At 40.0% G+C, this 27,889-nt stretch overlaps 1 protein-coding gene across 1 annotated transcript; it reads left to right on the top strand.

Annotated features, from left to right (window-relative positions):
• Nucleotides 1–27,838, top strand: ANXA11 (annexin A11). The gene is made up of 15 exons (XM_074874518.1): nucleotides 1–161; nucleotides 13,460–13,520; nucleotides 14,696–14,820; nucleotides 16,186–16,563; nucleotides 17,093–17,180; nucleotides 17,622–17,716; nucleotides 18,164–18,277; nucleotides 19,425–19,515; nucleotides 19,629–19,708; nucleotides 19,836–19,892; nucleotides 20,807–20,900; nucleotides 21,642–21,737; nucleotides 24,309–24,367; nucleotides 24,964–25,086; nucleotides 27,097–27,838. Exons 2-15 carry the CDS (start codon nucleotides 13,469–13,471, stop codon nucleotides 27,154–27,156), a joined length of 1,512 nt encoding a protein of 503 aa, XP_074730619.1. The 5' UTR covers nucleotides 1–161; nucleotides 13,460–13,468; the 3' UTR covers nucleotides 27,157–27,838.
• The last annotated feature ends 51 nt before the right edge of the window (nucleotides 27,839–27,889 follow it).

The raw sequence follows: 27,889 nt of genomic DNA, 5'->3' as shown, positions 1-27,889 counted from the left end.
TCCCCGCCCCCGGCCCTCCCTCGCACCGAGGCCAGCGGCGGGGCGGGCGGAAGGAGCCGCGGCCGCAGCGGCTCCTCCTCCTGCCGCTCCCCGCCAGCGCGTCGCAGCGCCACCGGGCCGTCTGGAGGGGCGGCGGCCGCAGCGGCTCCTGAGGACCCACGGTAGGCGCGACCTCCGCGGCGGAACGGGACGGGACGGGAGGGGCGAGTGCTAGCCTGGGCCGCGGGGCCGGGACGGTGTCCTCGGGGTGGCGGGGGAATTCGCGTCGGCTGGACGGGGCGGCGGGAACTGTGGCGCGCCCGGAGTGACAGACAGCGGCCAGGGGGTCCGGGGTGACGGACAGACAGACACAGCGGCCAGGGGGTCCGGGGTGACGGACGGACAGCGGTCAGGGGGTCCGGGGTGACGGACAGACAGACACAGCGGCCAGGGGGTCCGGGGTGACGGACAGAGAGCGGCCCGGGGGCTGGCGTAGGGGGTGGTCGGGGCCCGCGGCGGCTCCGCGGTTCGTAGAAAGCTGCTCTTGTTTCATAGGCAAATGAGGTGGTTTCGGAGAAAAAGGAGCGTCCTGCTCTTGCAGTTGCAGTTTGGTATTTTCCCTGTATCCTCAGCTTATCTTGAACTTTTGGTTTTAATGTGTATGATTAACAAGAGAAAGAAGCCTAAGATGGAAGTCTTGTCAGAGGCGTTACACAACGCTCTTTTTTAACCAAACATCCCTTTCTACAAACTGCTTGTAATGTGTTTTTCTTACGCTACATGTGCTTAAAGTGTCTTAAAATAGAAGCTCTTAAACTCTTGTTATAGCTTCTGTAAGAGAGAAAACAGGATAAACATCTCCATGAGGTATTCAGGAAAGCAGAGATTCTTCCCTGTCCCCATCCTGTTTGTGGAGAAGAGAGGCTTGGCAGTGGGGAGTATCTTCTTGGGATATTTTTTAATTGTTTATCAGATTAACGGGACTTCTGGAAGTTTCTTCCTGATAAGGGGGAATAGCTGAGGGAGAAATCTTCTGAGGGGAGTGACAGAAGCGTGGAAAGCAGCTCAGCCAAAAATGGGGACAGATGCATTGGGGCAGAAAGACTGAGGTGAAGGTGTGGAGAGAAAACAGATTGACAAGAGGGAAAAGTGCTGGTGCAATGTGTTTTCATGAAGGAGTTAATTAGTAGGTTTTTATGTCTCTAAAAGCCTGGCTGCTGTAGGAGCTGGAGGTTTGTTCCCTGACACCCCCCCAGCACATAGTATTTTCTGTTGAAGGGGTCAGTGCTCTGCTGGAGCACGGGTGGTAATGTCAGAAACGGTACAAAACCAGCGCTAGTGTATGGCTGCTGTGAAGCTTGAGTGCGTGAATGTTTTCCCCATAGCTTGGCTATTTCGATAGCTTCCTGGTTTTAGAGCTGCTGTAAGAGTCATGCGGACCGCTCTCCTCCCACTATTGCAGCAAGTAACTTGCACTGGACATGGCTTCCAGTTTTGCCTGTGGCCTGATCCCCGCTGCGTTTCTGCTGAAATCTTTTTTCCTGGAAGTGCGTCTGCCCCCACTCTTGTGAATTCTTCTCCCCTCTGTCCCGAATGCACCATATATAATAGTGTAGCATATGTAGTACAGACTCAGCAAGATTTTGAAGGACCTAATGATTTTATGTCTCTGTCAACAATAATATTTATGTACCTTTCTCTAGTCTGACCTCAGTATGAGGTTAGGAGCCAAAACATCTCTGTGAATCTGAACTTAAAATCGCTGGAGTAGTCATCACACTCATTCATAAGCTATGTCACTTCTTCAGCTTGTTCTTTATAGTCCCCAGAAGTTTCAAGTTGTCAGACTGGAAATTCTACGAAATGTCAAAAATCACTAATATAACAAAGCCATAGTGGGATGGAGCTGTTTTATGGAGGTATTTATGTAGTCAATACAATATATTAAAGAAAAAACATTGTAAAGACTGTAGTGTTAGATAGCAATTTAAAATACAATCCAGTCAAGCCACGAAGTCTGTCTGGTTTGAAGGTTACAAGAGATGTTGTTTCCTAGACTTCTAGTAAGATTCTGAACATGGACCATCCAGAGGGTCTGTTCAATAACATTGCATTAATCGGAGCTAAGATAGAGCCTATCTTAGTTCTGTGATAGCAATCTAGGGATGAAAAAAGGAAGCTATTCTTAAAGCAGACATGGTTTAAAGGTGGCTACAGAAATAGCAGCACTTTTTAACAAATCGAAAGTTTCTTTTATTTTTAGCCAAGGCTGTGTATAATCATGTGTAGAAACTTCTCTGCCAGCTTCAAATTGCAGTTAGGGGCTTTCCTTGAATTAAGTATACAACTGTATATAACAATACCAATGTAGTTTCTTTTGTCATACATTTGTCTGCCACATTGAAACATGTTTCTTATTGGATATATTCTAAAATTGTATTATATAAACTGTTGGAAATAAGGATGGAGACTTGTCAGCTGTATGTAGTGACTTTTGGTTTGGGTTGCTTTTGAAGAAGGTAGAAAAAGCCTTTCTTGAAAAAAAAGAAAAGGCTGTATGTTCACATTCCTGTGAGCAACACTTTTTCACCCCTTTGAAACTTGAATTGTTGTCATGCACTGAAGCTGAGGTGGTCCCTTCGTTTTTGCTGGTCCCAGCTTATTTGAAAGCAGGTATGTTTGACATAAATGCTGAATTTCCTTCAGGCAGTTCCCCAAGCTGGGAAGAATATGATGCAGTACCGCGGGTGGTAGATAAGTAACCCAAAGGGTAGCAGTAAGTATTTACAGTGTATGACTTCTGTTGTTGCTCCGTGTTTGTTCTAGATTTTATCAGAGCTCACTACAAAATCTTGATAGGTGGTTAGATCCTGGCTGGGGCAAGCCTGGAGTCAGTTATGAGTCAGAGAGGGGACTTGGCTGCCATCCTTCTAAGAGGTGATTTTATTACATGCTTGCGATGACCGGGCAGCCAATCCTGCCTACACTTAGCAGCTGGTTTTTTGTGTGTATGTGTGAAATTGTATCCATACTATTCAGCTGTCACAGAAGCTGAGCGTGGACCAGTGCTAATCATTAGATTATAGGAATTTAGACTGAATAGGCTTCATGTATTTTTTTTTTTAAAACAAACACAAACCCACGCAGTCCCACCACCTGGCTGTTCCCTCTACAGTGCAAAGCATCTATGTGCTGTTTGTAGGATATACAAAGAAATGGAAAGAAGTCCTTCCCAGACATTGCTTCCTTTTTTTCCTTATGTCTTTTCTGTTTGAGAGAGAAGATACTAGATACTGACTTATATGGTAATAGGGAAGGTTAAAAGCTTTTTTTTTTTTTTTTCCCTACACAGTATGGGTGTTTTTTTTCTGAGGGCATTGGAAAAGTGTTACCAGTAGGTTTCTCTGTTGTAGTTTTAGCTCAGTTGTTGTCTTGAGGAAGCACTGGACTTCACAGTTTCCTTCCTTCTTTGGAGCCATTAATTAGTATTCATTTCATCATTAGGAGAGGTGGGCCTCCGATTCAGGCTTTTGGATTCCAGCTTCTGCCAGGTTTAAGAACTGTCAACCAAATTAATCCCATATTAAAGATCCAAATGAGTTTTAAATCTTTGCAAGACCTCTGTTTGCTGAACCTTACAATAGCCATTCAACGATACTTGATGTGATTAATTTATGCATCTGATTCACTTTCCCAAAGACCTCTCATTGGGTAAAAAAAGCATGTTAGATTTCTAACTTTGGCCTAGCAAGTTGCTCTGAATTAGGTGCATAAGTTGCCTAAAGCAGACAGTGTGAATATCCCTTTTATTGTTGCTAGAGAGAACAACTTTAAGTTTTGAAAATTGCACTCATTCTGTAAGCTTTGCACCTGTCTGTAGTCCAAATAACTGGTTGTTGGCTGTACTTGACAGTGCTTTGAAAATACTCAGTTTTCCATTAGCTGGGAGAATAAATGTATTTTACAAACATTAGGCTTTAGGGGGAAAAAAATACTTCTTTTTCAGTAGTAAGTTTTAAGGACTAAAATTTGCTGATGCCATGCGCAGACTAGATTTGAAGGCCATAGTCTTGCTTTCAACTCTGCTTTTTTATAGTTGTTGTGAAATACCTGGCTCTCTGGTTTACTATACTAAATTGTTTTTTTTCTTGAGTAAGTCAATTCCTGTAAAGAAGTAATCAATCAGCTCAAAATTGGTATTTCTTTATGGTCAGGAATGAACAAAGCATGTCCATTTGCTCATGGATGAGTAATAACTTAGTATTCCTGGACAGCTGTTTGTTTATGCCCTTCAGTGTCTAGAAAGTGTGAAGGCTGTCACCTTTAAGAAAAAGTTAACATATTTGCAAGGTCGTATTTACCTGTTTTTCTGCTGCTGAGTCCCAAGGCTGTGAGACTGGTGCAGAGCACAGACGTTTTGTGTGCAGTGTAGGATACGTCCATACGTTCCGTGCAGGTCCTGTAAGTGTGCCTTTCTTTGTGGAGTTTCAGCTGAACAGCTTGGTGTTATTTGGCTGCTTCTACAGCAGGAACAATGTCAATGTGGGAAGCACTGGCAGAGGACCTAGTGGAATACTTCTGTCATCCTTTTGTTCCTGTTGCGTGGCAGGGCTGGGGAACTCTGGAGCCCTCCACTTTTGCAGCAGGGCCACTCCCTGGCCCTGCGCTTCAGGCTTGAGCACAGCAGCTACTTAAAAATCGGTGGTGTGAAATGCACAATTAGGTATTTTTCTAGTAACGGTTTTAGAGTACTGAACGTTAACGCTATTGCTTTAGTTCTGTAGGATTTCCCACACAGAGTGTACTTTGTGAAATAGAGTAATTGGTATTTACCTATTCTGGCTTGCACTGATGATGTAAGAGTTTGTGCTTGCGTGGTGGAACTTAAAATAGATGAGTATAAATCCCCGAGGCGTTAGTCAGTTGAGAACATAATTCAGACTATTTATAGCATGACTGGTTTTTGAAACAAATTATTTTATATGACAAGTTATGAGTCTGAAATAGAACAACCTCAATCTATTATTTCTTCAAACATCTCATAAACCTATTTTGGTATTGTTTCTTGCTTGTTATGTTGTTAGGTAAGTGTCTGTCTGTGTTGTCATGTATGTCATGTATGTTGTGACTGTCTGCATGGTAAATATTCTAAAGAGAACATTGCAAGAGTCTGCTACAAAAGGAAACAGTTGGATCAGGGCAGAGTAGGAGGCCAAAGTGAAGTTGACTTCCTGAAATTAACTCATGTTTTTGTTGCATGTGGATCTCAAGAGTCCATGCAACTCACTTCAGTTCTTTGGGTTTTGTTGCCTTGAGTGTATCTGTAGGGACAGATGTGTAAACTCAAAGAGGACTGTGATCTTCCCAGAAGTCACGTATGCTAAATGAAACTGTATGCTGGGGGAATAAATGTTTAGCTACATAAGCAGGATCTTCACAACAATGAAATGCTGCCACTGATCGGTAATGTTATAGTACCTTTTTCCCTCTCCCCTGCTGTCTGCTATTTGGATCCCTAAGACAAAGGTCCATAAAACCAAGCCCAGAAATTTCTTTCTGTTCAACCACTTGCTGTTTCTGTGGTTCAGTGCTGGTGAATGGTGTTACATTGCCATCTCCAGCAGACTCGGTTCTGCTGGCAGCTAGAATATGAGGTTGGCCTACTTGCTCTTTCAAATTTTGACCGTCTGTGAAGGATGCGGGTCTTGAGTTGTCAAGGAGATGTACCAGTGAGAGGAGAGCATGGTCAAGCTGAATTGAGCTGTCTCATGGAGACAAGGGGGCTGGTTATTGGAGCTTTTGGTCCCTATTTGCTCCTGTGGCACGGCAGATGCTGGCTATTGTTACTAGGTGTTTAAAGAACTTTGTCATGAAGTAGCTGAGTTGCCTGTTACATCAGAATTATCCTTTGCAGGCTTCTGAGGTCTTAGTTGAATGTGGTGTCATTTTTGTTTTCTCACTAGTCAGTAAAAGCAAGCAATGAGAGGTACTAGTTGTAGGTCAGAGTCAGTCATCTGGGAAGTTCCTTGTGGACTAGATGATCTTAGAGATCCCTTCTAACTTAAGTTATTCTGTGAAATACAAAGTTTGTACTGGGGCAGATACTATCAAAGCGGTTGTTTCACTATCTTGGAGGATCTTGTTTTGGTTATATATTCTCATGCATTTCTCTGTTGTGTGGAGTGTTTCTAATGCTGTTCAAATTACTCTTCAAGTAGTGTTTAACAGTATAAAATATTTGAAGTGGGGTAATCTTATATGTAATTTAAATTACGAGCAGTGTTTTTGAAATTTAACTTCTTGTTCCTAGAGGTTTGAGAATTGCAGTGCAAATACTTGCACTTTTGTCTAGAATCCATGACACAAGCACCTTGGGTTAGCATCTCCTGCAGTGGTATGGCTGTAACATCATGGTTTATGCTTCTGTCACTGAAAGCTATCAGTTACATGAATGTTCTTATTTAACGTTTTTACAGCTCAGTTGTGGCTTATGGGTCTGTCCTCCCATTCAGCTGTTCTTTGTTGGACATAGCATCTCTCTTCTGCTCTACCTTATTTTGACTAAGGCTTGTCAGTGCTACCTTGCTGATGCTTCCCCACCTCCTGCTTAACCCAGCAGGTCAAAAAATGATAGATTATCTTTCAGTAAAGTATTTCTGTAATAATAATGATGATGATGATATTGAATTAGAAGGATCATCAAAACTGGCAGTGATCCTAATTTGTAACACCAGAACGAAGTTTAAATTTTTAAAGTTCAGGTTTTAAAAAGCCATATTTTAATTTCTTTCTGTTTTGCCATCTATTCAGAGCTGTGGGTTGTTTTTTTTTTTTTTAAGGAAACATCTTTTTGTAGGAAATGGATGATGTGTTAGTACTCTTCAAATATACATTTTTGGATTAAGACCAGTAAAGGTTCCTAAAGGCAAACTATGAGTGGTAAATTCTGTGTAAAAGAGGTTTCCTGAGTTTTGGCTGGCATTTCATCAGAAATAGCGTGGCCAGCAGGGACAGGGAAGCGATCTTACCCCTGTACTCGGCACTGGTGAGGCCGCACCTCGATTACCGTGTTCAGTTCTGGGCCCCTCACTACCAAAAGGACAATGAATTACTCGAGCATGTCCAGAGAAGGGCAACGAAGGTGGTGCAGGGTCTGGAGCACATGTCGTACGAGGAGCGGCTGAGGGACCTGGGGTTGTTTAGTCTGGAGAAGAGGAGGCTGAGGGGAGACCTCATCGCCCTCTACAACTACCTGAAAGGAGGTTGCAGAGAGCTGGGGATGAGTCTCTTTAACCAAGTAATGAGCGATAAGACAAGAGGTAATGGCCTCAAGTTGCGCCAGGGAAGGTTTAGACTGGATATTAGGAAGCATTTCTTTACAGAATGGGTTGTTAGGTGTTGGAATGGGCTGCCCAGGGCAGTGGTGGAGTCCCCATCCCTGGAGGTGTTTAAGAGTAGAGTCGACATAGCGCTGAGGGATATGGTGTAGTTGGGAACTGTTAATGTTGGGTTGATGATTGGACTGGATGATCTTCGGGGCTTTTCCAACCTAGACAAATCTGTGATCCTGTGAACTCAGTCAGCTACATTAAGCCCTGTTGGAAGGGGAACCCATCCTACTAAATTATTTTTTTCATGGTGAAAGGAAGGCTAGACAGGGAGTCAGATACATAGAAGACTTAATGGAAAACCAAATTGCAGGGCTTTTTATCTGTCAGGATGAAAAATACTACACCTGGTACAAGAGAGAACAACTTCTATGCTTCAGTGCATAAGTCAAAGATAAATCTTGCTCAGGCTGGTAAAATGACAGTTAGCTAGTATGATGCTGACTGGCTTGTCCTTGTCTTGCAAAACCACAGTGGTGGATGCCTCAGTTCACCTCTGATGAAAATCTGCAGCATACTGGGAGGTGATAAATTCTGTTCTGCTTGTTTCACAATCAGGGATCAGTCTCAGAGCAGGTTCTGCAATTTATAGCTTTGGGCAGCCTTTTTTACTACATCCTGGTAATTAACGTGGAGGAGAAGTAAAGGCCAAAGGTTTAACTTTACTCGGTGTTCCCTGGGAAGCAGGCATAATTAAACAAATTATTTTGAACAAATATAGGTCATGGTGTATTCATCCTTTATTTGCACTCAGATTTTTGGACCTTGACATAGCTGGGGCCTGAACAGCAGCCACCAAATAAATTTCAGGAATGGGTGTGAATGCAGTTGCTGAGCTTATTTAGATTGCACCTTGAAACAGAAGTTTTCTGGCAGCCTTAAAATGTTATTCTCCTGCCATCATTGTGTAATCTGTATTTTTGTTACAAATATCTCCAGTTGTAGTCCTTTTCTGCTGTGCTGTGGCTTAGAGGAGAGTATTTTCAGGATTCCCACTGAAAGTATATCACAGTTTTAGTCTCTTATGAACAGGTCTGTTCCCACTTAGCTTTGCTAAAGCAGCAGGAAAATGCTCAAGAGCCTGAGTGGTTCATGGCTTGCAGCGTGAAGCGAGATAGCAATGTCCACTGCGGGAGTAAAACCTCAGATTTTATTTAGAGTTTTGAGGTGGACCTCCAGGGTGAACATTGGGAACGGGAAACGGGGAGAAGACCTTAACAGTATTCTGTATTTTCTTCAAGGCACTCCCTCTTTCTGTGTGTGGTTTGGTGGTTTGGATTTTTTTCCTCCTCTTATGCACTACTTCTTTTATGGCTGAGCAAACACAGACCTTACTGTTCCTGCATCATCCCACGCAGTATTTGTATAGCAGGGTGGACTTCAGCATCTTCTGTTCCCTGGCCTATGTCACCACTTTATTGTCAGCAGGCAGGTGCTGCTCATCACTAACAATTTTAGTAAGATGATGTGGAAGTAGCAAAAGAAATTTGGGAAGATGGGCTTAGAAGATGAAATGGAGACAAGGTTGTGGGAATGGATGGGAAAGTTAAAGGGGTAGATACTTGCTAAGTTAGAGAAATAGCCAGCAGAGACTTGATGAAATACAGAAAAGATGGTGATCAGGGAAGTTTTTAAGCATGAGGAGTCGGTGTGTTTGTGGATCTAGTTTGCCTAGAATCAGACCAGTGTGGGAAAAATTCCCCTTGGAAAAGTCCTGGATAAATGCATTGTTCAAAAGAAGCAAGTGGAACACTTCTATATAGAGAGAGTAACATTTTTTTCAGATTGCTAGTGAAGTTAGCATTATTTCTCAACCTCAGCTTTAATTGCCAAAAGGCTCTTTTAGTTTTCTTTCAATTTGAAAGGAACATTCCACATAGGATTAAAAGCTAGCAAACAACCCTGCTAGGAAGAACAACACCTCTCCCATTGCTCCCCACCCTCTACCACAAAAAAATACCCAAGCCTAAAGCTTTATTGAAAAGACATCTTATCATTTTTTGGGAGTATCCTGTCATTATTGTATTTACATGTGAAGCTAAAGATAAATTAACAAAAAGTAAATGGTTGCACATGAAGAAAAAAATTCAGTGCTGTAGTAGTTTGTATATAAAAAATGTACATGTTGACTAATAAGCAATTTGCATGCTAAGAATCTGGGTTGTGGGTTTTTTGTTTGTTTTTTGAGCGACTTGAGTAATAATTGTTCTTTTCCATTTTAGTACCATGGCTATGGTTTATTACGTAAAGCCAATTAGTGATGTAGCAAGGCTCTGAAGTGCCAGGCTTTGATTTTGGGTTTTTGGTTTTTTTTTTTTTGGGGGGGGGGGGGGGGGGCCTTTCTCCACTTCCATGCACCTGTAGCTGCCCAGAGGTGGAGCAGAGCTGGCAGTGTGGGCACGGTGGGGAACAGGAATCAAACATGCCTGTGTGCAGGCTGTCAGGAGCATGGCGAAGCACCAGGAGGAAGAAAGCTATGTGTTCTTTCTCCAGCAGAGGAGGAGAATATGTGTTTTGCTTTCAGCTTTAATCAGAAATGTTGAATTTTTGCTTTCTGGCCTCACGGGCTTGGGGTCTTAACAGTCCTCCTATGGGTAACAGAAGGTGTTGCCTCCAGCAGTTATGGTTCCCTCAGGATAGCAATATTTTGCAAGTGCTTTTTGGATGGGTTTTATAACCTGAATTTGCATCTACTTTATTAAAGTGTTTGGCTTTATCCAGTTCTGTAAAGTTGCAGTGAAGCACACCGGCATTTTGAAGATGTTCAGGCTGTAACACAGTCTCTCAAGGACCCCATGTAGCTGCTGCCATACCTTTATGATCTTTATTTAGCATCAGTGAATATTCAAAAGTAAAAATCCATTATCTTGCTGAACTGCAGGGATGACCGCGAGAGACCTTTTTTCAAGATTTAGCTTCTAGCATTGAGAAGGAACACAGTAATCAAATCTTAACGTAGGATAAGCATTGAATACACCTGGAAAAATAAACTTTATCTCCCTGATGACTGCTGTGTGTGGAGTTTGTGCCCCCTTGTGTATATTGCACAGTAATTGTATGCCAGGTTTGCTGCTGTAGGTGTTACATACTGTGTTTGCATATGAAATGAAAAATTACATAGAGTTTAGTCATGTAAAGAAGTGCTTGTATAATCAAAAGCTTGTTGTCTTTTCAGCTGTAGCAGCCTTGATACTTAAGTTATTCCAAAACTCCCAGGTAGCACTGCAGTGAAAGATCTCACTGGGAACCAAGGCTGAAGGGAATGGAGGAAAAACATTTACCATGTTATGGAGAGCATATTGTAAGAATCCGACACAATGTAAAAATTTATGTGAGCCTTTGCCCTTCAGATATAATCTGGTTATGAACTGTTGCATTTAAGGTGAGAATAAATTTGGTAAGAGATCAATCCCCTTGCGTTCTAGCTGGTCCTCAGAGATTAGAGGGGCTAGGGGTGACTAGACTTACCCCTTAGTAAGTATGCCAATTGGGACCGTAACTATAGGTCTGACCTGGACACACAAACAGCCTGTATGCTGTAGGTCCAGTTGTGTTCAAAAGAAGCCATCAGATTCACGAATAGTGCAGATTAGTGGCTGTCACTATAGGTCCAAACAGCCCATACACTCTAAGTCTGGTTGCATTCAAGAGAAGCAGCCAGATTCACAAATAGTATGGTTTATTTTTGTGCAACATCTACAGATTCTTTAAGATTGCCTACGATAAATGCACAGACAGGTTGGCTATGTAGCACTACACAAAAGAAAAAGGGTTGCAATCACACACAGAAACATAAAGTTCCCGGGCATACACTCGGCATAGCTGAGGAAATCTTACCAAAAGGCGTCCCTTCTGGGGGAGGGCGAGAGCACAAACCCATTGATCTGTCCCTCCGATTTGGTGTCGGATTATCGGCCCTCCAAGTTAGATAAAAACTTGGGGTAGTATTTATCTTAGTTTGTATGTGTGAGTGGGTGGGACTGTAGTCAAGCCATTATCTTTTGAGTAAGGACACAGTATGTTCTTTGGTGCCGGGGTACAGCTGGTTTTTGTGGGAGAAAAGGGAGGATGAGAAACAAGGTTGGCTCGATGTGAGGGGTGCAGCTGGGTTTTGTGAGGGGAAAAAAAAGGGAGGATGGGGAACAAGGCCGGCAGGCTACTGCAAAGAGCAGGAGATAAATCTGTCCTTGAAATAAAAGAATGGGACCGTGCGGCCTACGCCCTGCTTCGCATTCCTCCTTGGCGCCACGACAAACACAAATCACTGGACCTTCATCCTGTTCTGTGCTTGCTCTGGGCACCCTGTGTCAAGGAAAATGTATGTTTTACAGATTTCTCACTGGTTTGCTTTCCTCACGCTTCCAAAACCTAACATGAACGGAACGGTGTCATGTTAGCTAACCTATAGTCTGTTCTTACAATTGAATATGTAGAACTGGGCCATGATGGTTGTGGGTGGCTTTGACTTCCCTGGACCTTTCTTGAGGTTTAAACCTAGTCATTTGTGATTGATAGTTTACTGATTTAAAACCTGTTTCTGTAAAATGTCATCAAGTTTCCCAGCTGTGCACCCTGCTTGGTTTCTTCATGTGTGGAGCTGGCTGAATTGTTAAGTCTTATATCCATCAGCAGAGGAAAAGGGGGTAATGGGGGGCTAATGGTTGTAGCCCTGGCTGACCCCACCTTGCACTTGAGTTTGTAGGGGGAATGGAGAATGAATAAATGGCACAAATGGAAGGGCGGTACTTAAATTTGCATGCATGGAAATATTTTTTTTCCAGTTAAAGGCATCTGTTATAGATTTACTGGTAAACAGGCTTTTTCTAATGCTGAGAAACTACATTCTCTTATTTGTTGAGTCTGTTAGACACTTTACTCATTGGAGTAGAGGTAAGGTAGGGTTATAACTTCTAGGCTGCTCTTCTCATTGTGATTTCTGCTAGTTCATTTCTCTAAATTTAAATGAGTACATGAAGTCCAGTTTTTAAGTAAAGTGAAGATTTGCTAATTGTATTTTCCTTTTTAAAAAAAGAGTGTTTTTCCTTTGCACTGTTTCTGTGCAAAAGAGCCGTGCAAACCAGAAAGGGAAGTTATCATGATTATGCAAGATGAAAACAATCCCACAAAAACAGCACCCTCCCCAAGCCAAACAAAACTCAGAATAAAACTCCACAGTTGAAATTCAAAACACAGCAAAACAAGCCAGATGCAAAAGGCAGTGCTTTAGGGGAAAGAAGGGAAAGGGATATTGCTTGCACAGCAGTTTAAAAATACACTGGGAATTGTCACTAAAAATACCCTTGAAAAAGTTAAGACTGATTGTGGATGTTTTCTTCACCTGAACAAGCTCCTTGAGTTACTTTTACCATTCTTCCTGATAGCTGTTCTGTTTAAAATAAGGCTTTCTGTATTCTGGAAAATCACATTCATTTTGTCCTTTAACTGTCTTTCCTTTTTGACCTCCACTTCTATTTTGGATAGCTGGTGAGTTTGTGCACTTCTGTGCTGACAGAGGCATTATCAGCTTTGAGAGCTCCAATTTGTTCTAGTGATCTTATCCTTTCAGTAAACCCTTCGTATTTTATGGCAATGCTGTAAGCATGAAGTGTATCCCTTCCACTTCTTACCCTGACCTTGTACTTCTGCAGACGTTAGCATTTAAATGCCTTCTAAGATTTCTCATAAAATTACTCATTTGAAGATGTGGCTTGTTTGTCAGATGATTTTCTACTTTTGATTAGTAAAACTGTTCTGTATAGGTTGCAAACTTTTGGATACTTTAATAGCACAATAAAGTAAGCATTTTCAATTAGTACATCCTTAACAACATAATAGACAAAGTGAGCAGTAAGTAGTAACTGAAGCAAGAAAAATAGTCTGAGGAATGGCTCTACCACTGCTTAGGTATCTGAACATGTTTATTGGCCTAGCAAAAGGAAACGGGAACAGGTTTCCCAGGAAAAAGCCTGTGTGACTTCTGCAGTTCGTGTCTAAGTATTGGTAACTGGCTACTGCGAACATGTTGCTTGTTAATTTTAAGTGGTGTGATTAATGAGGCATTACAGAAAATAACTATCATGCATACTTTTCAGATCTTTGCAATGAGTTACCCTGGCTATCCCACAGCAGGCGGATATCCACCAGCAGCCCCAGGTAAGTTGTTTAGATGAAGTAAACATTAAATGGCAGTGGTGGTCCTATCTGAAGTGGAAAGGTGGCATGGACAAAGAACAAGACTGCAGAGGGTTTTCCGAACTCACTGAAGCTTTCTGTGCTCTCTTGTTAAAGTCCTGTTTTATCTTGGCTGGGACTTCTGATTTATATAATACGGGTGCTCTACCATGTGCTCATATACGGTCTATTTTTATTCATCTCGAAGCACACAGCACTAGGAGGTGGTCATAATTTGACCAAAATCAATAAATGTCAAGGAACACTGTCCAGTCAGTACTGAGTCCTGAAGGCAGCTGGTGAGAAAGTTGAGTACAGGGAGAAATCAATCACACAATTTAAAACCATATCCCACAAAAAATTAGGGCTTTAATTATGACATTATCCCTGATTTACTGTTCTTAGGCAGGTAGTTGTATATGGAAGGGAGAGGGCTCTTAAAAAGGATATAAATTATAATAATATAAAGCTGATGAAATATGTAACTACTGCTTGGTATCAGGGTGAACTTTATAGTTGTTGGTAATGAATTTTACCGTTGTTAGTACTGTTGGTAGAAAGAAAGGACTGGAGTCATATGGGTATGGTGAAACATGGAGGTAGGCAAGCTGACTTGGGAAGGGGAAGCAGTGTACAGTGAGAAGCCAAACTAGTCTGGGAGGATAAATCTTACTTCTCAGCAGAATATTCCGGCTTAGACTGCTATGCAGACAAGACTCTACTGCTATGTGCAGCCAAGTTTTGTGACTTGGGTATCTGTGAGTGTACTGTGTCATGCTCTGTAGACATCTCTCAGATTAGCAGCCTAAAGGGAATTAGTAGTATCTTCCTAGTGGAATACCCAGTCAGCTTTGTAGTTTAGGAGAAACTACTGTCTAGTCAAAATATGGTGTTTACAGTATTAACTCTTGAGTGTTAACTTTCAAATATGTTTAGAGTTGTTTTAAATGAGAACTTATAGATTCAATGATAACTAACATGATTAGAAATATCCAGTGTGGCTTCTCTTTATATTGCACTGCTACCCTGCACCTCTTCCATTGATCTTCCTTCTCCCAAATGGCTCGTGGTGGAACAGACATTGCATTAGAAATATAATTAGTAAGGAATAAGTTTAAAGTGGTTTCTTGTTTCAGCACAGCTGTATTTGATTTCAGGTAGCAGTCCTTGGGGTGGTGCTGCCTATCCACCTTCAAATCCACCTTCAAATCCACCTCCAATTGGCCTAGAAAACGTGGCTGGCTATGCTAGTCAGTTCAATCCCAACTACATGGCTGGAATGGTAAGTTTGCTTTCGTTCAGTGTGTTTTACTGTGACTTCCTTAAGTGCAAAGATGTGTTTCTGGCATTGCCACTGAGAAGTTTTATTCCTTGAGTTCTGTGCCTTTATGCCTAGTCTGTTCAGGTGTTGAGCATTCAGTATCATCTGTTGAAGAAAATGATTACTGCAAGCTACTCCTTATTTTGGGAGAGCACACCACTAGTTAAATGGTGATTTAAGAACCTAACTTCAGAAGTCGTGGGCATGAAAGTAATATAACTTGGGTTTTGCTGTGCAGAGGAATAGAGAAACAGGCTATTAACACTGAGTATCCACTGTTAATATATTCACATTGGCAAACACCGTCCAGATTTTGCCTATTACCTGGATTTTGGCCAGTCTGAATAAGGAACAAGGCTGTGAAATTTGATGTATCAGTGACTTATCTTGGAAGATACTATGGGATCAGCTGTCTCTTATAAGCACTGATGTTTAACAGATGGCAGTAAAATCCTTTTACATTGATTGAAGAAGATGCAGACGTTTCCAGTGTGGATTTTTTTTTTTTTTTTTTTTGCATAGAGCAGAAGTGAGTGACACTTCTGACAACTTAGTCTTCAGAAATCTGTTATGCTGCATAACAAATGCGCAGTTTGCAGGAAGATATTTGCGTTATAAATGCCTTGCTCAGGCAGTGATTAAAATGAAGTGATTTGGCAGCCAGCAGTCAAAATGAGCAACAAACTATCTAGGGTGCACATAGCAATATCCACAGCAACTAGCTTCTAAGAACAGTGCAGTCATCAAATGTCAGTTCTGATTCCTTTGCAGAAGAGGGTCCAAGTGTGTCATGTGGGAAGGTGATATTGCATGTGGAGTGAAGTATCTTTGTGGCAGTTTCTGCAGATGTCTTTCCAAACGTAGTCCAGGAACTCTTGCTAGTTGTAAACTACTAATGCATCTAGTACATTATAAAACAGCCAGAGGTTGCTCATAGTAAATCCCTCCACTTTACATGCTGTGGTCATGTAAAGCAGCCATGGACAGAGAGGGGATAAGCATAGTTTTATGTTGCTGGGATTAATTGGTGCAAGCTTTTAGAATAAGAGGTGTGTGGCTATTGGTGCTCTTCCATGTGAGGGGTGTGTAATGCTGGATGCAGTGGCACGTATGCGTCTGGTCCTTCTTGATGTATGGCAGCTGATGATTACAGTAAAGAGTCAACTGAATACAGTTATTTTTTCATCTTGGTTGCTAGTTCTTTTGCGGATGCAGAACTGTGTATCTGTGTTGGTGGGGAGGGAGGTTGTATTGTATTAAGCACATTACTGAAACTCAACAGTTTGTACACCTTCCCTTCTCTTGCTTTATTGGCTGTCATTGCAGGCATCCAGCCTGGCAGGGACCTTTGGAGGAACAAATGTACCACAAGGCACATATCCTCCAACACCTGGGGGTTATCCCCCAGTCCCTCCAGGTGGCTTTGGGCAACCTCCATCAGGACAACAGCCCTCTTATGGAGGGTATCCTCCACCTGGAGGAAATCCACCATCAGGAATGCCAGCTTACCCAGGATACCCAGGCGGCCCCATGCCAGGCCAGCCCATGCCACCACCTGGTCAGCAGCCTATGAACTATCCAGGACAACCAGCAGCAACTTACCCAGGGCAGCAGCCCATGCCAAATTATCCACCAGGCCCAGCCGTGAATCCATCTATGCCCTCTTACCCAGGAACTACAGGGCCTATGGTCTCTCCTGTAACAGTAAGAGCATTCAGTGTTTTTGTTTTGAGATGTGACCGTGTATATGTTTCTTTACATTTTCTTTGTGTATATAACTGTAAATCGACCCTAAAATTGTAAAGAAAGTCATGAAAATAAGTTTGACTGAAGAGAGAGATGGAGCCTTTCCAAATGCAAGCAATGTAGGCGCATACGACTTGAAACAAATGTTAATTTGCCACGTTATCCAAGAAGAAATATTTGACGTGAATTCAAATTTAATGAAATTTGCCTTTCCTAGCTTAACAAAGTCTGTCAGTTGTACATACGTTTCATCAAACCTTAACTGATTGGACAGCAGATTCAATATCAGTGAACCTTCTTGACCTTGCATTGTCTCATAATTTGGGTATAGAAGTGAACAAATGGTTTGAGATGGGGTTTTTTTGAGTTCTCTCTTTTACTTTTCTAACAAAAAGAAAATTGGTAACAGTGGTCATCTTTCCTAAGTAGTAAAACACAGTCTTTTACTGATTAACACTACTAGTAATTCAACTTGGTCTGATTTTAGCATGGAAACAGAGGTACAGTCACTGATGCACCGGGATTTGACCCTCTGAAGGATGCAGAAGTCTTAAGGAAGGCCATGAAGGGATTCGGTGAGCAGTCTGGATTTACATTTCAGTTAAAAGTAGAATTGCAGCTTTGATTCAGCGCTGATCTTTCTCCATTGTTTGTACTTTCTCCATTGTTTGTACTTTCTCCATTGTTTGTACTTTCTCCATTGTGTGTACTGAGTGGGCCAGTTCACATGTGATTGTCCTTGGTTATCAGAAGAATTATTGGAAGTTCATGTAGGTGTAAACAACATCATGAGTTTGGTCTTCGGTTTGGGTTTTTTTGTTGTATTCTTACTGTGTTTGTGATTGGGAGTAGAGCTTGAAGTTCTGTGGTCATGCACAAGAGAAGATACTGTAGATAAATTAAAGGCATGCATGTCCTTTGGTTGGGGTTAGAAGAGATAAGATCAAATGGAAACAGAAAGCTGAGTCCTCACATAACGTGCATGCTCATTCTGTGGTGTCTGTGTGCATGTACAGGAACGGATGAGCAGGCTATTATTGATTGTCTTGGAAGTCGTTCAAACAAGCAACGGCAGAAGATCATCCTGTCCTTCAAAACAGCTTATGGAAAGGTAAATATATCGTGAGGACAGAAGGAAGAAGAAATAAGAGCCTATGTTACTTTACTGGAAGTCAAATGACTAGTGTTGGGGAAAAAAAGGTTGAAAGTTGCTTAAGGGGAAGATGGTTCACAAGTCATAACCTGTTGGGGGGTCTGCTTTCACCCACTCTTGTCTTTTTCATGCAGTGTTTCAGATGAAACATACAAAGCAGATTCTCTGCTGAATGGTTACTTTGACTCTTTGGTCTGTGCAGTCTATTTAGTTGGACCTTAACCACCTAGATGTGGTTGTTAAATTATGCTGGTTTTAGTGTTATTAAGAGGAATAACTTTGCTTTGAAGATACATTATTGATGCATATGCATAAAGAATTCCAATTAAACTCCACAGTTTTGGTGCTTACATTTGTCAATTGTGGTCTTTACGCATTTTTTCCTTGTTTTTTTCTTCTCATTAGGATTTGATCAAAGATCTCAAGTCTGAGCTATCAGGTAACTTTGAGAGGACAATCTTAGCAATGATGAAGACACCTGTCATGTTTGATGCTTATGAAATTAAAGAAGCTATAAAGGTTTGTGTAGGAAATACAACTTTATAAGATAGAGGAAATATTTGAGCTGATAAAAATTTTGGTATTCATTTAAAAGGTTGAACTTGCATTCCTTCTCCATCCAGATATTCAACCCACCATTCGACTGATCTGTACCCCGTTTCTTGGAGGTACATGACAGTAAAATTGATAAATGTTACTCCCATAGGTTAAATGTAGAGACTATTTAATAGGTTTGTCTTGTAACAAAAATATGCTAATGAATACACAAAAAAAGGCAGAAACTGAGTTCTGACAGTCTCTGCAGTTGATTTATTATGTAGTCTTGAATAAACCACTGAGGTGGCTCTCTTCTAAGCTAGCTACTACATGGGACACCTTTGTTTCTGGGTTTTTGCTTTGAGCTGTGATGGAACTGATGATAAAACCGCTCAACTTAGAGTTTCCCGTGACTTTACACTGAGCGCTCAAAAACAGTTCAGAAAATTAGGTTCATAAAGTTTTTAGGCAGGGTGTACCTTCTTTTTATCTTTTCCTCCATCTCAAAAATGTATATTCCTAGCCCATGCTGAACCTTTTCTAAAATATTATGGGAGTATTGTGTACTTTCTCTCCAAAGCAATCAGACTATTTTATAAACATTTAGGTTTTAAAAATAAAAACAGGTCAAACATTTGTATGTCAAGACAATGTTTAAATCAAGGTGTAATAAATACATCCATTACTGAGTCAGTATGTATATTTATGTGTGCTTTGGCTGCAATTTTTAAGTAGCTAGGGAGGATGAAATAATACTAGCTATATTGTAATTGCAACTGCTATCCATTAGCTAGTGAAAGTTACCTGTTAGATTTAACAAATTCATCTTTAATGGTGGAAAAAACTCATTCTTAAAATGCCTAAAATCTGGTGTGAAGGATGACATTTTAAAAGGAAATTTTGTTTTCGTAATTATTTTAATCATTAGTTCAATTTGTATGTTTAATACATATCTGTGTCTTGGAAACATGTTATACATAGCATTTAAACTACTTGCTTTGACTTCTATAACAAGATTATATTCTGAACTGTATTTTGTTGTATAGTTTTATTGCATTTCTTTTATACTAGGTTGTAGAAGTAAGATGAGAATCTGAAGAGTGTGTTTTCTCCTTGTGCTTTGTTTTAGGGCGTTGGCACAGATGAAAATTGTCTCATTGAAATCTTAGCTTCTCGCAGCAATGAGCATATTCAGGAACTCAACAGGCTCTATAAAGCAGGTTAGATTTGTTACAGTTCCATCAAAATTGTCTTCCTTAATCACTGGCTGACAATGTGAATTTAGGAAATGAGCAGGGGTGTATGATGTTTTAGGATTGTGTCTCCCTTCCAGAATTTAAGAAAACTCTGGAGGAAGCAATAAAAAGTGACACGTCTGGACACTTTCAGAGGCTCTTAATTTCACTTGCTCAGGTACTTGCATGCCTGGATTTTGGAGTTTGGGGTTTTTGTGTGTGTGTGTAGGGTTTGGGTTTTTTTAAAAAAAAAAAAAAAAAAAAAAGCCCACCAGTAACACTTTTGTATCTTCAAATTCTTTCAGGGAAACAGAGATGAAAGTACAACTGTTGACATGTCTCTTGTTCAAAAAGATGTGCAGGTCAGTAGAAATTCTTCATCGTTTCTAAGTATAGTCAATTCAGTACTCTGAAATTTGACTGTGTGGTTTCTGCTTACAAGGTTTTGGACACCTTGTGACTTCTCCTGAGGTAGTGCTTATGTTTCAGTGGATGGAAGTGGTATGAAAAGCCTTGATAGAGTGTTAGAGCCATGTAGCTTCATTACAGAGATGAAACTCTTGGGAGTAGAGTCCACAGGGATTTTTTAACCTCGCATTCTGTCAGCTCTCTGGCTTTTCCATGTGTTGGGTGACTCTGTGGTGCTGCTTATTAAGGGAATGGTCCAAAGAGATTTGAGGTGATAGGTGTGTGGATTAAATTTTAGTCTATTTAACACCTGCATTGGCCTTTGCCTGTTATTGAAGGAACTCTGGATTTTTGCAGCAAATAAGGCAGTTGGACCTAGTAACTCCTGCCCTGGTACTTTTTTTGTGTGTTCCATTTCACCACACAGCAAAGAGAAAACCATGGATTGTTTCAGCACACTACTGTCATATAAATAGTAATGTAATTAGCTTTCTACGTAGTATGCCTTAGCCAAAAGACAAGAACATCCCAGAACATACCCAGATGCGTAGGAAAAAAGCTAGACATAAACCGTTCTAGGAAGAACAGTTTTCAGGTACTTTTTAAACAATTTTCCCCCCTTTAGTAATCTGGAACTCTTCTGTTTGAGCACTTATGCATTAGTAAGCTAGGAAGACTGCAAGCATAGCATATTGTACGCAGGTTAGAATTAGTTGCTGTTTATTGCTTGCTCCTGTTTTCCAGCAGTACATAGACTAAGAAATAAGTATAAAAGGAGGAGAGGCTGTAAGGAAGTAGATCTGTAACTCAGCTTTTCAGCTTGACTGCTTTTCTGAGTAATGAAATGTGAATTCCCTTCTGCATTTAGGAGCTATATGCAGCTGGAGAGAACCGTCTAGGAACTGATGAATCCAAATTCAATGCCATTCTCTGTGCAAGAAGCAGGGCCCACCTCAGAGCAGGTAATGGTGTCCTCTACATAAACAGTAACTTGATTCTGTTGTCTTTAATGATAAAAATGTACAACACCGTTCTGTGCCTCAATTTCCCCCATCTGTAAAATGAGTGTAATGATACCAATGAAAAGCAGGATGAATTCTGCTGAGGGAAAGGGTACACAAGAGCTGCACATTATGATCATCTTCCTTAAATGTCAGAGCAGGTAGAGGTCATACTTGTTCAAATGTTTCTCTGATGAAAGAATTGAAAACCTAGAATTGTTTCAATTTTGTATGCTTGTGTGTGCTCAAGACACTTGCAGTCCTTCCTTTCCCTTCTTACTTGCTAGTGATTAGGTGTTACATCAGTCTATAGTGGTGGAAATGTTTTAGTAACTACATAGAACTTTTGAAATGTGCACTTATATGGAGAGGAAAGGGATGGGTGTGTGTGTGAGAACCTGAATGTTTTCTTAATTTTATTGACACCCCAAGCTCTCCTAGAAGAATTTTCACTATTTCCCTTACAGTGGTTTCTTGGTCTAGCCCTTTAAAAATAAGGACAGAACTAGACAATCTAGAAGGAGCATGATGACATGTAAATGGAACAGTATGGTTGATAACATAGTATTAGTCGTTGAGACATTAAAACTTGTGTAAGTATACTGTAGTATCAGGTTGAGAAGTGTGATTGAAATGAAGCCATCCAGCATGCCACTTCTTTTTGTGAGGCTGACTCCTGAAATCTTTCTCTTCCTTTAACAGTCTTCAGTGAGTACCAGAGGATGTGTAACCGGGACATTGAAAAAAGCATATGTCGTGAAATGTCTGGAGACCTGGAAAAGGGCATGCTGGCAGTAGGTATGTGTTGTCTTAGCAAGTTCATTTCTGATACTCCACTACAACTGGCTGAGATGGTGCCATCTGTGACTCCAGCTAAGAATTTCTTCTTAGTAATAATTCCAGTTTTCTGGTTTTTATGTTGAACTTTCTGTGAAGTCACTTACGGTAAGTAAAGCAGGGCACTTAATTGACCTAAAAATGACAGATGAAGCTTTTGCTTCAGGCAGCTGCAGAATTTAAATTTCACATATTGAAGTGGGGAGAGAATTATTAACTGTACTGGACATTGCTTTAAGAAGTGATGAGAACTTGTACCAGCTGCTGAGTCAGTCAGAATGGACTGTGTGGGACAGCTTTGGAAATCAAGTAAAATATAGGCATTAACCCTCTGATTAGTTACCTCTGTCTCTTCTTAGTAGAAGGGTTAGTTGCAAAGGGGTTATTTTTTCCACATTCCCTGTGGTTACAGGTTTGTGAAATCTTTTAAGTGCCTCCAGTACCTCTGAAGAGTAAGACTCTTACCTCAAGTTTCCTAGTGCTCCTTGGGAGGTAGACTTTAGTTTCCATGAGGTTGGGACAAGACCTTAAGTTGTTGTGCAGTAGTTTTATTTGGAATGTTTTATTTTAGACGAAATTGTGGACCTCTTTCTCTCTCTTGTCTTTTGTCTCTCGTCTTTTAGACAAGACTGCTTCTTTACATCTCCATTTCTTTTTCTGTTTATTACTGTGAATTTACTGTGGTATCTAGAGCTGCCGCTTTAAAAGTGTTGTTCTTTGGTTTTGAATATGGTAATGACTAGAAAAGTGATGTAACAAAAAAAAAAAAAAAGCCCAAACAACCTCCTACTGAAATAAATAGGAAAAATGTAGTTTGTATCACTTGGAAACAAGATGGGAGAGGGCATTTGGCTCAACTGCAAGAGATTTTTTTTCTTTGTGAAAGTTTCGAACAAAACCTTGCAAAATGGGGATCAGTTTTAAAAGCTTCATTTTTTCACGTGTGTCTTGTGCATACATGGATTATGTAACTGTTTTTCTTACTTTACTTGGCCAGGCTATAGTGGCCTTTTAATGACCTAAACTGGTCCAGCTCTGTTGGTGTTATACATTTGCAGACCTTTTCTAGGATTCAGAATTTGTCACCTTAAAAAGTATTGTTAGAAATCCAAACTTAGGGAAAAGAAATATTTCCTGGAGTTTGTAGAAAAAGATCACCTTGGTAAAGAAAATGTACTGTCAGAGTTTGGAAGTCCTTTGACTTCATGGAACTTTGCAATCTCCATGTAGATACAGATTCAGAATTGGGACTGTAGCTTGCAAACAAGTCAATAGCCTTTTGAGCAAGAATTGGCTTTATTCACTGAATAACTCCTTTATTGACTAGATTTTGGATTGGGTTTTTTATTTCTATGTATATATATCTGTATACACACATATATCTCTATAGCAGTCAATGATGTTAGCATCATTTGTTCTGTGAACCTTATTTTCAGAAAAAAAGGTTTTCTAATTGAAAATATTTAATTTTGCTTTCTTTAAAGCTTTCTGGATTGTACAACTGGTAACTTACAATAACATCTTAAAGTACAAGTGTGTTGTTTTACCTAATACAGTGATAAAGAAAGATGCATTTCATTTGTCATTTGTTTTTGAATTGTATTATACGTATCATTGACAATTGTGTGTGGTGAGCTATCTCTCATCTACATTTTTCTATTGAGAAAAGTAGTTTTTCCTATGTAGAATGTGTGTTGCTGTGAAATACGTATTTAGGTTTACCCCTTTTGTTCTGTATTGATTTTACATGATTGCTTTTGACACATTATGGTGCTGTAAAATATAAGTCAGGTGTGGTTTGTTTTCTGTGTAGTTTGCCACAGATTGCATGATTGTTTACTGGCAACCAGCATAGGATCAGTATATAGATTTTAATTCTTATGAGTGATGGAGGATTCTTTCATTATCCTGATTAACGTGACAGTAATTTGATAGAGATTTTGCTCTTTCAGATTTCTGATGAACTGTGCTAATTAAATATAAAATCCAGTCATTACTAAATAAGCATATCGAGAATTTTTCAGGAAGCCTGGTGGACTTTGTGGCTAAAAAAAAAGTGTAGCTAAAATAAGGGTGGGGTTTCTGTCATAGGTGGCTTCCCAACTTGTATTAGGGCAGGACTTGCAGATGCATGGCCTAAAAATTCTGATATTAGGAAAAAGCCAGGAGCACCAATATGTGTTCCTTCAAGCCTTTTGCCCAATCCCTATCCCCTCTTTTCCCTTCATAAGCAAGAATCTGATCATTAGACTTTAACGATTCATTATGGCTGCTTCACGCTAGATGGTGTCTAGTGATGGAAAAGTTTGCTTTGAGCCATGAAGTGAAGTAAGTTTTTTTTTAACTTTATTGCAGCTACTGTTTGGCTTAAAAATCATTTCCATGACTAACTAAAGGAGTGGAAGCTGTATTGTATGAACTGTATGTTTATGTATAATTGAAGCATGTGACTATCTAGGGTAAGCTTCAAAAATGACTGATTTCTGATTGAGGAGGAATACCTGATTTCTGCAATACGGTTTCTTTTTGCAGTTAAGTGCCTCAAGAACACACCGGCTTTTTTTGCAGAGAGATTACAGAAGGCTATGAAGGTAAGTGCCTGTGACAAGATACATAAGCTTATAGTGTGTTTTTTTTTAAAAAATGCTTGTACAGCTCACTAGAATTAATTGTTCAGCTGATGGTATTGCATTTTTCAGTGGGTAGATGACTAACAAAATGCAGTCATTATTATGAAAGGCTGGAAAAATCTAGCTAATTTGATCCACGTAACAAAGAGATGCATACAACTGTACCTTAAACAAGGAAGGTCTTCACTTGGTAAAACACAAATGTGCTTAAGACTTATCAAAATTGATGTCTCTTAAGTAGGGAGGTCTGCTGAAATAAATAATTAGGCCATCAAACTCATAAAACTTTCCTGACCTTATGTCCCTCTGACACCCCCCTCCTTTTTTTTTCCTAGCTGTTCTTGTGCAGAGAAGTGATATTAGTTTCCTACCAGTAAATTTAATTTATTAAAGCATGATAGGCAAAATTCTGTTCAAGCTTATTGAAGTCAGTGGGGTTATGCTAGTAAACAGCCATTGGTGCGGTGATGATTTATTTTATTTTTTTTGCTAGTGCTGTATCATCCAGGATTTCCACTCATTATTAATATGTTATATTGTTGTTTTGTTTGTTTCAGGGAGCGGGAACTAAAGACAGAACTCTGATTCGAATCATGGTATCACGCAGTGAGGTTGACCTGCTGGACATACGTGCAGAATACAAGCGAATGTATGGCAAATCCCTCTACACGGATATCACTGTAAGACTTGGAGATTTTATCTTCCCTGCCATGACATCCTTTCTGCTAGTAGAACATGGATCCTTATGCTGAATAGCTGTTAACTGCACTGAATGTAGCTGGTTGTGTTTGGTTTGCTGCATTTGTTAGGAGAGTAGAGGCTGAAGTGCCAGAGAACAGACAGCACTTGCTTTTGTGTGGGGGCTAGATGAGCTAGAGATGGGAGGGAAATCAACAGTCAGGGAAGGAAAGGGAAATTGGTCCAGAGGGGTTTCAGAGACCTGGTTTTAAGTTCTCCAAGTAAGTAATGATGGTGCTCTACCTCATGTGTGTGTTGAAAGAGTATAAAGCTCCTAATATGCCTTTGAAACTTGGTGCCTCTTTCTCTTGAAAGCACAAGATTTGGGAAATAGACAAAACTTCAGATTCTTTATCAGTAGATCCATTCTACTACTGCTATTAACAGCTGTAACAACAGTCTTAAGAGGATGCCTGGCCAATAGGGATGGTAATAAGAGCTGGAGGAGAGTGAGTGGTGCCACCTTCATTTACCTTGTAATGAAGGTGCCAAATCTGTTGAGGCCCTATTTATTCCTTCTGCTGTTGACACTGAGGGACTGCAACTTGGTGGTGTTTGGAAGGAATCCTGCCAAGATAGTGAAGGATGGTGTGCACCGAAAAGTCTTGATCTGAGTCTTCTGCCAGTAATTATATGGTCTTTCTGCCCATGCACCAGAGGATCACCTAGCAGAAGCTTTTTCCAATTATCTAACTCTAGAGTGAAGATGTGCATCTACTACAGTAGTTATATGCCCTGTAACCACCAGTGTGTGAGTAAAAATCAGTGAGATGTTGGTGGAAAAGCTGTATGTCTTCTTGGTTTTTATTTTTTGTTGTTTTCCCTTCTCTTTTGATCTGGCATGAAAATAGTTTTAGCATCAGAAACAGGAACAGGCCATACCTATTTAACGGGCCGAACTTACTCAAGGCTTGTTTTCAGTAAATACAGGGCATGCACGTGCACAGTTATGTGTATGTAAACTCTACTACTTATTTCTGTAAAAGTAGAGCCTAAAACATCCTTGGGAAGAAAGTTCTTAAATCTCGCTTGTTTTTTCTAAGTGGACGGTTCTTTCCTTTCAGAGCATATTTAAACAGGAATGTTTCATGTTTTGTGGATTGTGCTTTACATATGCATAGGATTTATCCTGATCTTTGAAGTGTCTCTTTGTCACTATTTTAATAATTTTGATCTGAACAAAACAGTTTTCAGTCATACCTGAAGGATGAGTTAAATGCACTAGCTGAAACTGTTCTGTGAAAAGGATTGGCAAGTCTCATCAACCAAAACCAGTTAATGAGCAGCTCCCAGGGAACGCTTTTACAAATAAGAACACCAGGCAAAACTCAGCTAGCACGCAGGGCCTTTTGTGATTAATTGCATGTTTGCATGTGCATCCATACTGACTTTCACTGCCCACAACATGAAAGAGATGTTCTCTAAATGTGGAAGAAAACCTTTTAGATCTTTTGGTATCAGGGCATTGTTTTTAATGTTTGAACATAATAAAGAGTAAACTTTCACTCACTGCTCCTGAAAAAATATCCACACTGATTGCAAGGAAGAGGACTTCTGTATTAATTCTTCCATATTTTCATACCTTTTGCTGGAAGACAGCTTTTCAGTGAGATTTTTTAATGAATTATTACCAGGTAAGTAGTTGAACCTGTATACCAGATTCAGCTTGCTAAAGAAATATATTCTCTATGGACACCTTTGGTTCCAGTTATGGAAGGAGCAGATTTTACTGTGTGCTTGTATTAGTGATTTCTAATTAACAGGCTTTTTAATTTTTTCTTCTTTTTTTTTTTTTTTTTTTTTTTTTTTATTAAGAGGTTAACACATGCTTTCTTTCTGCCCTGGCTTCATCTCTTGTGGTCATTAATGTCATGTTTAGGATGCTTATGCTTCTTTTTCCTCTATTTCAAAGCACAATTCTTCAACTTTTCTTTTTCTGGATTTCTTTCCAGGGTGATACTTCAGGAGACTACCGGAAAATTCTTCTCAAGTTGTGTGGTGGAAATGACTAAATGGAGCATTGAGCTTTTCTTAAAGAAGCTGCTATTTTCATGTTTTGCTTTAAAGCATCTTTTTTTCTGCAAAAGTAAATATGTAATGACCTGTTTCTCCTAAAGCAATTACATTTTAAAAGATAATATTGCATATATCTTCTCTCCAGTTCAAAATAGTAGGTAATAAATGCCAAAAAACCCCAATCAAACTTATGTACCATCTGCTCAGGATTCTGTATAGTACTCTCAGCAATCCATGAATGACAGGTCATTATTTCTTTTCTGCTTATATTATGCTGAAATAATATGTTTGTTTTATGGAACAAAAATCACAGTTGTATGATTTGAGGTTTTATTTTGTATAAACATTATGTGCCATTTTAATGCAAGTTTTATATATATTTTATGTAGAGTTGGTTTCATGCTAGCCTACTCCCTGATATGTGGAGAGAACAGCCTTGAGTTTTTGTGTCTAGTTAAGACTGCTTTAAAGAAGTTTTGTCAAGTTCCATTTTCTTTCCTTGATTGTTTTTAAGGAAGATATGTTCCACATTTCATTCCTGCTAGGGCAACTGTCACAAGGCAGTAGTAAAGTTGACAGTAGTGAAGATTCTATGGTTAATGTTTTAAGGTTTTGGATTGTGCCTTAAATATATGTATGTAAGAAGAGATTATGAAATTAAAGCTGTCTATCTTCTAACTCTTTGCAGACTATGCTTTTTGGTGTTCATGTTGATTTACATGTGAGTGG

Source organism: Strix uralensis, chromosome 7 (genome assembly GCF_047716275.1).
Source record: "Strix uralensis isolate ZFMK-TIS-50842 chromosome 7, bStrUra1, whole genome shotgun sequence".
Classification (NCBI taxonomy): domain Eukaryota; kingdom Metazoa; phylum Chordata; class Aves; order Strigiformes; family Strigidae; genus Strix; species Strix uralensis.
This window is presented reverse-complemented; position numbering and strand designations above follow the sequence as displayed.

Coding starts and splice junctions, on each gene's coding strand:
- ANXA11 (XM_074874518.1), top strand. CDS start 13,469: ATGAGTTACCCTGGCTATCCCACAGCAGGCGGATATCCACCAGCAGCC. Junction 14,821..16,185: donor CCAACTACATGGCTGGAATG/GTAAGTTTGCTT, acceptor CTGTCATTGCAG/GCATCCAGCCTGGCAGGGAC. Junction 17,717..18,163: donor TCAAAACAGCTTATGGAAAG/GTAAATATATCG, acceptor TCTTCTCATTAG/GATTTGATCAAAGATCTCAA.